The sequence below is a fragment of the Taudactylus pleione genome, unplaced genomic scaffold (assembly GCF_031769625.1).
Source record: "Taudactylus pleione unplaced genomic scaffold, aTauple2 ptg000157l, whole genome shotgun sequence".
Taxonomy (NCBI): Eukaryota; Metazoa; Chordata; class Amphibia; order Anura; family Myobatrachidae; genus Taudactylus; species Taudactylus pleione.
The window spans coordinates 7,102,943-7,115,000 of NW_028284559.1; the positions used below are offsets into that span (position 1 = coordinate 7,102,943).

At 42.3% G+C, this 12,058-nt stretch overlaps 1 protein-coding gene across 2 annotated transcripts in view; it reads left to right on the top strand.

The window, feature by feature from the left end:
* VCL (vinculin) overlaps positions 1-12,058 on the top strand; it is a 111,498-nt gene that overhangs the window by 39,270 nt on the left and 60,170 nt on the right. For both annotated transcript variants that reach the window (XM_088474981.1, XM_088474982.1), the window contains exon 2: positions 4,793-4,863. In XM_088474981.1, coding sequence (XP_088331107.1) covers positions 4,793-4,863 — 71 coding nt within the window. The remainder of the gene's footprint in view (positions 1-4,792; positions 4,864-12,058) is intronic.

Genomic DNA, 12,058 nt, shown 5'->3' on the forward strand with positions numbered 1-12,058 from the left:
TGAGAATAATTATCAATCCAATTGAAACTAAATGTGTATGTGTGTATGTATATATATATGTATATATATATATATATATATATATATATATATATATATATATATATATATATATATATATAATATATATATATGTGTGGATTCGGCGCCGGTATATTCTCAATAATCAGTAGTGACGTGAACAATACAAAATCTTTCAGTGAATATTGCGGATATGCCCAATGCTTTAGGTGGGCGTCAGCCCCGTGTCAATAGATGTTTAGTAGTATATCACCAATACTACAACAAAGAGAGGGGGGGATTGACTTTGGGCGACAGATCCGCTTGTTTGCAAAGTGATTAACGCAATATATATCCTATACCAGGATTAGGAAGGCATATATAAAGCTTAAGTGCAAAAGTGCTGAACAACTAAAGTGCATACAAATAAATAGAAGAGCTGTTTAAAAGCATAAATCCATGATGTTTAAAATAGATAAATACTATTAAAAACTTTAAAATACATTTTAATTCAAGATTTAAAACAAACATACATAAAATGACACTGCTAGGCAAAAGATCTCTGCCTCAATCAGTTCAAACACCATAAACAATCATTTTAAAGGAAAGAGATACTCAGTAGAAAAATAAATAAATAAGGTGATCTAAAAACGGCTTATCTGAGTCAAGGTATGAGAATTTCTAGGACAAGGAGGGAGTTTCCCAACGCGTTTTGTCTGCTGACTTCTTCATGGGGATCCGAAACTAAATGATATATATATCTCCAAACAGGTGGCACACTTGCAGTCAGATAACGTGCAATGCCCTCACCAGAGGGGCTTGTTCATAGGTAAACGTTTCGGGGCTCATAACCCCTTCCTCAGGACAACTTGATGTCTACTGTGTGTCTGAGGACGATGAGGTATCATCTGATGATTGACTGCTCTCCGATGAGTCTGACTCCTCAGGAGGTGGGGATTAGGTTAAAAATATATTTTCCTGGTTTGATACAGGCTGTGAAGGCAGCCCTGACCACTGAGGAGTATGAGCTTCCCGCACCTAAGTCTAGACATGCCTATTTCATGGAAGAAAAGGTGACTGAGGCTATATTCCCGTTGTCTGACCAACCGGTGAATCACTTGGAGGTAGCATGGAAAACACTGGGGAAGCGTTATCAGCCACAAAAGCGTCTAGCCTCGACTTATCCTTTTGCTGAGAATTATTTTTCCAAGTGGTAAAAAGCGCAACACTACCTAAGCCTTCCATGTCATCCCTGAAAGATCCTACAGATAGATCTGCCTTAAATCTGTTTATTCCCTTTCAGGAGCTGCGTACAGACTAGGTATAGCCATTTGCTGGGTGGCTCGGACCATGGAAGGTTGGGCTAACAGCCTGGAAACATCCTTAGCCCCAAATGCTACCAGAGAACAGCTGAATCTTGAGGGAAACCTCCAATATTCTGCTACCTACATAAATGAGGCAGCATTGGATATTTGCTTACTAAATGCCAGGATTTCTTCGGTGGCCATTGCGGTTCGCCACTCTCTGTGGCTCCGTTCTTGGAGGGCCGATGCGGAATCCAAGAAGGGGTTGGAGTGTTTGCCTTATGACGGTAAAGTCTTGTTTGGCTCGATTTGGACAAAATTGTGAATTACTTAGCAGCAGCTAAGTCGGCTTGTCTGCCTTCTCCTCCAGCCACTTCAGGTGCTCGGACTCTGTCCTTTTGGACCTATCGGGCCCCAGGAATGGCTAGAACTCAGTCCTTTCCCAGGCCATCCACCACCAAAAAATCTGCCAGGCCTAAGAAGTGGCCCTGGAGTACCAGACGTCCTGCTGCCAAGCCTGATGACAAGCCCTCCACTTGACGGGACAGGCCTCCTCCTGGGGGACCCTAGGGTGGGGGCCGACTTCTTCAGTTCACCCATTACTGGTGTCATACTACCACGGTTTTCGGGGTGAAGGAAGTGGTCTCTCTGGGGTGCGCCCTCTCCTTCCACAAAAGGCCTCCCCATCAATTCTTTTGCACAGGACTTCTGAAAAACTCAGACAAGGCTTTGGCTATTCAAGAAGTGGTACAATCCATGCTGCTGGCGCAGGGGTCATTGTACGGCTCCCATTGTCCCAAAGGGGAACAGGTTATTATTCCAGCCTTTATCTAGTCCAGAAACCAAATGGTGCTTATTGTCCTATTCTCAATCTCAGGTCCCTGGCCAAATTCCTAAGGGTACCCAGGTTCAGGAGGGAAACCCTACGCTCAGTTATACTGGCTATGGAACCTGGGGATTTTATGGTATCCCTGTATATTCAGAATGCATACCTGCATATCCCGATTTGTTTCAGCTCACCAATGTTTTCTCAGGTTTGCTGTCTCAAAACAACATTTCCAGTTTCAGGCTCTGCCGTTTGGCCTTGCCACTGCACCTCCGGTGTTTACAAAGATCATAGCGGTAATGTCAGCCCATCTGCGGCTGCAGGGGATCCACCTGTTACCTTACCTAGATGACCTCTTGCTGCTAGCAGGGTCCTCAGAGGTGCTTCACCACCACCTGCAACTAACGATACTTGTGCTCCTGGTACACGGGTGGTTGATAAATTGAAAGAAGTCCTCACTGATTCCTCAATGTTCACAAATTTGTGTCTCCAACTTTATTTGTAAAAGTCACCCATAAATACTTCCAGTATTACGCATTTGCTACATGTTGATTGTGTTAAAAGATTTTCACTGTACTCATAGCGGGAAGTAGTTATAAATCCGACAGTCGGGATACCGGCGTTGGGATTCTTACTGCCTGGATTCCAAGCGCCGGCATCCCGTATTGAACCCCCATATCATATGTAACAGCTCCCTTATTAAATCAGAGCACCAACGCAGTGTTTCACACTGATGCCACATGTCAGTCAAAGCTGTCACTACTATATAAGAAGCCTATCAGCCAATCATGTTTTGGCCTTACTGTAGTTGCTTATCAGCATAAAGTGTCTAATGGGGATGTGTTACTAGTGAGTGAACCATGTGTGAGGGCTGCATTTTGCCATCAGACAAGCAACTTGGATCTCAAATGCTATTAGACATAGTGGTTGGGTGGGGTGTAGAAGTCAACCAGTCTGTTCATTAGTGACGTGTCTTGGGTAATTTCTGTGTCTCCAAAACTCATAGATCTTAGTGCCTAATTCAGCAGTGCACGCATGACCCGTACTGCGCAGAACGTGTCTGTGATCCCGCATGCAGACTGTCAGTGATTGACAGTCTGCTGGCGTTTGTTGGCGTGGAGGGGGCAGCGATGGCCTCCGTTTCCCGAAACCCATGGGTCACGAATCCGGCTGTCTGTTTGCAGAGCAACTGATGCTGCGTTGGACAACATCTCGGATACTTAATGCAGCAGGAGACATTACCATAATTGCAGGGATCGCAATTGCAAAGCTTCCTGCGTGCAGCTTTGCAATTGCGGTCCTTGCTGAATCAGGCCATTAGTTCTCTACTGTAATTTACCTATATAATTGATCAATTTGTATGAGCTGATTGCTCCCTGGGTTAAAATATCAGAGAATCTATTATTCGTTCTGTATTGCAGACCATTTTTTTTTCTGACTGGGTCTTACTATTGCACTTTGACATTTAAGGCGGTATTCAATTGTTGTTCCTGTCGGGCGCGATCAGCTGCCGGCGCTCCATTTCAGCTTGCAGCCCCAGCAGAGTTCGAGCTGAGATGTGCGAAAAGTGAACCGTTTGGACGCCCAAACATCACTTTTCATGGTCGCGCCCAGCACTTTGGTCTGGGGTAGCTGCTTTACGCGGTTAAACCCGACCACTTTGGGCGCGATCAGCGTGATAAACTGCAACAATTGAATTTTGGCCCGTGAGCTCCTGTCGCTTTAGACGGGAGATCCGGACCACGTAAACAATTGAATACCACCCATAGGGTTCAATTGTCAATAACCCGATTTTTGTCTCAATAAAGATAACTCTGATTAGCTTTGATATAAACTTATCGTTTTACAGAGAGGCTTTTTTTTTAGACTGTAAAATAATGTTTATACTAATGTTTCTTTATATTAATATTGGCAACACTAGCTGGACCTGCAGCATATGGGTTATGATTATCTAATTTGTCCAGAATACACCATTCTCAAACCAGTACTGCTATACCAGAGTTTATGTACAATCTCTCTACAAATTGTCTGACTGAATTCATTTAAAAAATGCATTACCTCCTTTTAATATTTTAGAATTATACTGTGTGTACATATTTATATCAACTTTTGGTGTGTCTTATTCGCTTTGACATTACTAAATATATATTTTAAGAACAATCAGCCTCTGATCATTTTAAACACTTTTTTTTTTTTTTTCACCTATATTTTAATATTTCGCTATGGCTTGGGTTTGCTTGCATTTATATTTTAATTGATTATTAAATAAAGGTTAATTTTAATATACATTTGCCTTTTACAGATTAGTGCACGTAAAAACTAGTTCCTTCCTCTATTGTATTTATGATGTAGTAGGTTGCACCTCTCCACTGCATTTGATCTTGGATATAAATTAGGAGAGTCAATCGGCCTGAAGCTGTACAATTGTCTCCCCCTTTGTAACTACTGCGTTTGGTTGTCCAAGGATTGTATTCCTCTGAGCATATTAATAGTATCTGCACTTACTGAAAATCTTTCATTAACCTGAACATTGGCTTGGTATAATAGATAGATAGGGTAGGTTGTACGTATGACAGGTCCTGTGTTTAAAAACCTGCCGTGTGTTACTCTATTATTATTCTGCTAAACATGGCCAACGTTGTATTTTATTGTCTTATCTCAGGTAGGGAAAGAGACCGTCCAAACCACTGAAGATCAGATCATGAAAAGAGACATGCCTCCTGCATTCATCAAGTGAGTAATGTGTGAGGGAACACAAAGAATTATGTATCGTGGTGCGGAATATCTTTGCTGTTTGTTTTCTTTCCACCCTTTATAACGCAATTAATGCTATTGTTGCAATTGTAATATTGTTTATACCCTTTTGTTGATAAGGATGTTCCCATGCATCTACAGCTTAAAATAAAGAGTTTGTCCTTGCAACACTTTTATATAGAAGTTTTACAGACTTGCACAAGCTCACGTTAAAGGAAAGAATAGCAGCAACAGTCTTGGCAAACGCCTCAACCTTACTTCATAGACAAAGTCACACAGCTGAACTTAAAACTGATTGCTGGTGCTGACCCTCCCTTGCTGTTAGTTTAGGTGTGTCTGTATCAACCACCTTTTATAGGTCACGCACAGCGTTCTTTTGGATTGTTTTATGTGCTGCCTTTTTCTAGGACTATGTAGTATTTTAGAAATGTCGCGTTCCCTTAATTTTGAAATTCGTAACTGAGACACTTGGTGATATCCGTTTTGCGATAAAATCCACACATTGCATAGGTTCAGATGAAACCGTTCTAGGGACTTGTTCCAACTTGTCATGTTACTTTGGGTTTATTAGGATTCTAAACTGGCAAAATAAGTATTGTGCATGATTTTAAATGGTAAGAAATAAAAAGGAGCACACGTATACAGGTTTTCACCTTTTATTTTAATGTCCTCCTGTATGTTGCACATCCCACTATCAATGGGCCGTATTAATGCCAGATGTGATCCAGCCACTTGGCCCAGATCTCGTCCTATTCAATCACTCTTACGAGTGGTCTCATTGGACAGTGGTTCTGTCTTTCTAAAATCAATGTTAAAATAACCTGATAATCAATCTGAGCATCATCAGGCATTTGGTAAGTGTAGAGGAGTGTTGTAAGATTTTGTTTGTGGATATCTTCCAAGCTCACTAGCTCCTCAGACATGCCCACCTACATGTGTGACCATTGACCACCTTGGACATTGGGCGAGTGGCAGGATTGTTTAGCCGTATTTGCATGTATCTGCTTTGTTTCCAATTCATAGACCTTGTGTGATATGCTGTAATCTCTAGGGCAGGGGTGGGGAACCTTTTTTCTGCTGAGGGCCATTTCGATATATATTACTTTATTCGCTGGCCTGGTGCAGACCACGCCCCCTCTATGTGATGTCACATGGGGTGGGGGCCACAATTGCTGGTGATTACAGCAATGTCCGGAGCATCCTGAGGATGCTCCAGGGAGCTGTAAGGGCAACAGTGTGACCGTCTGAAGCATCCTAAGGAAGCTCCAGGCGGCACTGCTGCATATATTCTCGCTGCATGGTGCCATTCTAGGCACGCTGCTAGCCAGATGAGACTAGCAGAAAAAAAGCTCAGAGGGCCAGACCAAATGATTCCGCAGGCCTTATACGGCCTCCGGGCCTGAGGTTCCCCATCCCTACTCTAGGGCAATGAAAATAAAACAGAGCTGCCTGGATCATTTACAGTAGTTCTCTGAATGTGAAGTTCCCTATTTAAATGTTATACCTTTTGTCTCTTGCAGTGAGGCTAACACTGTTACATGCAATAGCAATATTAAACTGTCCATCACGGTACAGGAACTTGCAATTTTATGTTAAAGTAGTTTTTACTAGACTCAAACTCTGCTTGTACCTGTTTACTTCCCATCCTCTGTTTTCCTCAGATAATCCCCCCAGACATACAGTAGAAGGTTTAGTGGCTATTGTTTGTGGATCCTTTCCTTCACTGGGTTGCTAGTGTCACTCATTTAAAAAAAATAAAATAAAAAAATATTTGAGCACCCTGATTTCTCAATGTAGTTATATCCTGTACTAGTTGTGGTGCAATACCTGTGACATGCTCTGTTCTCTAGAACGAAGTGTCTAGCAATTGTTGTGAATGTGGTTGTAGGTTGTGAATTAAAGTGTAATACAGGTTGAGTCTCCCATATCCAAATATTCCGAAATACGGAATAATTTTGTCATGACTCGGATAATGAAACCTTTGATTTTTGATGGTTCTATGTACACAAACTTTGTCTAAGGCACAAATTATAAAAAATATTGTATAAAATTACCTTCAGGCTGTGTGTATAAGGTGGGTATGAAACATAAGTGAATTTCATTTCTGTACACAAACTTTGCTTGAGCCACAAAATTATTGAAAATATTGTATAAAATGACCTGCAGGCTGTGCGTATATGGTGTATATAACACATAAATGCATTCTTTGTGTATATTGGGGTCCCATTCCCAAGATATTTCATTATGATATGCAAATATTCCAAATTACGGAATATTCCGTTATCCAAAATACCCCTGGTCCCAAGCATTTTGGATATGGGAGACTCAACCTGTACTGTAATTAGTGCAGCATAACCTAAGTTATAAGGAGGCTAATTGTATTTATGGAAAATGCAAAGCCATCTGAATGCCACGTGATTTCTGTGTGTGCTACACTGAATGCCAACATTCAGGTGAGAAAGTCTCAGCAGCAAAGGGGATAAGGATGAGTACATCTTTAGTATACTTTCTCTTTCATTGCTTAGTGCATAATATATAGGGGACAAAGGGAAAAGAGGTTCCTGAGCACTGAGAATCACTGGCCACTGCTACGATGGGTTGACATCCACAGTAAATAAATTGTCCTGAGGATATAGGTTTGTGGAGGTGCATTCTTGAGCGTCAAAACAGTAATATCGAAAAACAAGTAGAAAAAGTACTCTCTGGTTTAGGAGCACTCTAAAGCTGGGCATCCACTATACAATTTTCTGTCAGATATCTGTCCAATCTGGCTGGTTGGATTGAAAACCAGGTAATGTATGGGAGCAAATGACAATCGTCCATTAGCTCACAAACACTGGAAAATAGCCAAAAATGGTTGTTCAGGCAAATTGGTTAAAAAAACACACAAATGTAACAAATTTGAACAATTTTTTTTTGTCCTTTTTTCAGTGTTTAAAACCATATGATCGACTGTCATTTGCTCCCATACATTACCAGGTTTTCATTCCAACCAGCCAGATTGGACAGATATCTGACAGAAAATTGTATAGTGGATGCCCAGCTTGTCTGAGTAGGAGTTAAAACTTCTTATTAGTGAAATCTAAGAAAGTCCATATCTGGACTAAACGCATACATATATCACAAACAAACACTAATATCAAAAGTGATTCCAGAACAAAAGTTGCCTAGATCAGGATAACTGAAAACATGAAATATTCATAGAATTTTTTTTTTTTTTTTTTTATATATATATATATATATAAAGTCAAATACTCCCAAATAATCTGACAGCTATTGTGTCTTGTTATAGTCCAGTGGCCCTGATTCAGAGCCAGACGCTATTTGCGGACGGTCGTTCTGAAAAAGGGGCCGAATATTTAAATTAAGCGCTCGCTCTTTGCGGTCTGTTGACGCCTCTATGTCTGAACGAGGGAACGAAACATGCGCTTGCTATTTTGAAAAAACGCCCCCTGGCCGCTCGCATCATACGTAATCTCCGCTATTTATTAGATTAATCGAGTACATCGAACGGCGTCTGAACTGCTCGCTATTCTTGCGGTAGCATTTTCCTACCGCAATCATGCGAGCAGTTAAGGCTAAAAGACAACCAACTGACGTGGTCGATGACGCTGCTTTGTTAATTATGCACACCCTTAAAACGGCCGTTTTGACCGTTTGGCACGCCTGCGTTCGGATCTCCACTCCCCGTTTTCAAGCACCTTCCCCTGTTACCACCCACAAACGCCTCATCCTGTCACTCAAATTAGCAGGCATTCGCTATTTTGCGAGCACACGATTTCCGACCACACTGACTGGTTGGCGCATGCGCATTACAACCCATATGCATGAGCAGATGTGCGAACATCGCTCGGAACGAACGAGCGGCCACTTACAAGTGGCTCTGAATCAGGCCCAGTGTTGTTAAATTCAGGTAGGCATTGCATATAACACAGTCCCTTAAAATCTTGTGTATTTCTGTTATGATTAGATCAAGGGGCCTAACTAGAACTTTTATGGGCCCCATAGCAATGTTTCTAAGGGGCCCTGTCCAACTCAGGTCTCAACCAGAGTATGTGTGTGTGTAATAAAAAAAAAAATATATATATATATATATATATATATATATATATATATATATATATATATATATATATATATATATATATACACACACACACACAGTGATCGCGCAGAGCTAAAAAATGTCCCAGGGACCCCTCGCTTTTAAAAATTGGGGTCCTACTCCACTATCTGGGTCCCATTACATATTATAGAGGGTGAGGGCAGGCAGCAGTTGGGACAGTGCTGGGGGCAGGCAGCAGTTTGGGTAGAGCTTTGGGGGTAAAGGCAGGGAGAAGTTAGGGTAGAGCTGGGGTAGAGGGGAGTAAGAGCAGGCAGTGCTGGGAATAGGGAGAGAGGGTAACTGCAGATACCAGCTGGTGCAGTACTGGGGCAAGGAGGGGGTTAGGGGCAGGCGGTGCAGTGCTGGGAGTAGAGAGGTGGTAAGGGTGAATAGCAGCTGGAGCAATACTAGTGGCAAGAGGAGGTTAGGGGCAGGCAGTGCTGGGGTAAGGGTAGATCTAAGGGCAGCTTACAGTAGTAGTAGCAGTTGACCTCCCCAACCCCCACAGTACCAAACAATCAAATTGACTTTTGTGCCAGGACCGTCCATCTGCCGTTTGTCTTGGCCCTCCTGCCACCAGTTGCGGGCGCCAGTCTGCAGTTTCAGGGCCGTGTGTCAGGTCCGTCCTGCTGCCGGGTGCTGGGGAAGTGGCCGCTTGTCCCTGTAGTGCCGGGTGCAGGGGAAGTGGGCGCTTGTCAATGTGTAGTGCCGGTGCACACCTGGACCATCCTGTAGTTTCGCCTGGTTGCAGGGGGTTGCTTGCTAAGCCGCCGTGCCCCATAGCAAGCGCACCCACTGCACCCTCTATAGTTACGCCACTGATTAGATATAACAAGTTGCCTCCTATTTGATCAAAACGAGATGCATGTACATATACTAAGCATGTAGATCACAATAAAAATATCAAGCTCAAAAGGATCCAAAATACTATCATATGGCAGCAATGCTTGAGATTCAATCGGTGATGGTACAATGCAGCATCACATATAAAGTAACACTTTAGAAGCAAGGGCTAATGTCAGGTAACAGAAACAGAGGATAGAAGTAAATGATCAGGCCCCTTGGAGTTATGTGAGCTGGGCAGCTGCTGTACACTGTGAGCTGCAATTTCAGTGTCGTCCTAAGATACAGGTAGGTATTGTGCTCAAATGTTCTAGTAGACTCACTAAAATCTTGTTTGGTCTAATCAAAGAAAAAATACAATAGTTGCCTCCCATTGGATCATCCAGAGAGACCTGTACATATAATCTGCATGTAAAGTGCTATAAGAATAATAAGCCCATGTACAGTGCATCGGGAAAATACTCACAACGCTTCATTTTTTTCCACATTTTGTTATGTTACAGCCTTATTCCAAAATGGAATAAATTAATTTCTGTCCTCAAAATTCTACACACAATACCCCATAATGAGAACGTGTACATTTTTATTTTTTTTTGAGATTTTTGCAAATTGAATAAAAAAAAAAAAAAAAAAAAAATCGCATTTACATAAGTATTCACAGCCTTTGCCATGAAGCTCAAAATTGAGCTCAGGTGCATCCTGTTTCCACTGATCATCCTTGAGATGTTCCTACAGCTTAATTGGAGTCTACCTGTGGTAAATTCAGTTGTTTGGACATGATTTTGAAAGGCATACACCTGTCTATATAAGGTCCCACACTTGACAGTGCATGTGCATGTCAGAGCACAAACCAAGCATGAAGTCCAAGGAATTGTCTGTAGACCTCCAAGACAGGATTGTCTCGAGGCACAAATCTGGGGAAGGGTACAGAAAAAGATCTGCTGCTTTTGAAGGTCCCAATGAGCACAGTGGCCTCCATCATTCGTAAATGGAAGAAGTTCGGAACCACCAGGACTCTTCCTAGAGTTGGCCAGCAGTCTAAACTGAGCGATCGTGGGAGAAGGGTCCTAGTCAGGGAGGTGTCCAAGGACCCGATGGTCATTCTGTCAGTACTACAGCATTCCCCTGTGGGAAGAGGAGAACCTTCCAGAAGGACAACCATCTCTGCAGCAATCCACCAATCAGGCCTGTATGGTAGAGTGGCCAGACGGAAGCCACTCCATAGTAAAAAGCACATGGCAGTCCGCCTGGAGTTTGCCAAAATGCACCTGAAGGACTGAAGCCAGGCACCCGCTCATCACCAGGCCAATACCATCCCTACAGTGCATCATGGTGGTGGCAGCATCATGCTGTGGGGATGTTTTTTAGCAGCAGGAACTGGGAGACTAGTCAGGATAGAGGGAAAGATGAATGCAGCTATGTATAGAGACATCCTGGATGAAAACCTGCTCCAGAGCGCTCTTGACATCAGATTGGGGCGACGGTTCATCTTTCAGCAGGACAACGACTCTAAGCATAAGATATCAAACGAGTGGCTTCAGGACAACTCTGGGAATGTCCTTGAGTGGCCCAGCCGGAGCCCAGACTTGAATCCGATTGAACATCTCTGGAGAGATCTGAAAATGGCTGTGCACCGACGCTTCCCATCCAACCGGAGCTTGAGAGGTGCTGCAAAGAGGAATGGGCGAAGCTGCCTTAAGATAGGTGTGCCAAGCTTGTGGCATCATAGTCAAAAAGACTTGAGGCTGTAATTGCTGCCAAAGGTGCATCAACAAAGTATTGAGCAAGGGCTGTGAATACTTATGTACATGGGATTTCTTAGTTTTTTTTATTTTTTATTCAATTTGCAAAAATCTAAAAAAAAACTTTTACACATTGTCATTATGGGGTATTGTGTGTAGAATTTTGAGGACAAAATTTAATTTATTCCATTTTGGAATAAGGCTGTAACACAACAAAATGTGGAAAAAGTGAAGCGCTGTGAATACTTTCCGGATGCACTGTACATCCGATAAGTCAAAGAAAATATCTTTAGACACTTGTGTTTGAAGTTCAACTAATAAAGGTATAGTGCAACACTACATATAAACTAATAGAGAATAGAGGTAAAGTCAATGAATGTTTTGAGTTATCCTGATCTAGGTCACTCTTCTATACTGGAATCACTAGCTAAGTGATTTATATTTATACATTTTGATATGTAGAAAGAAAAGGGAAAGGTACTCT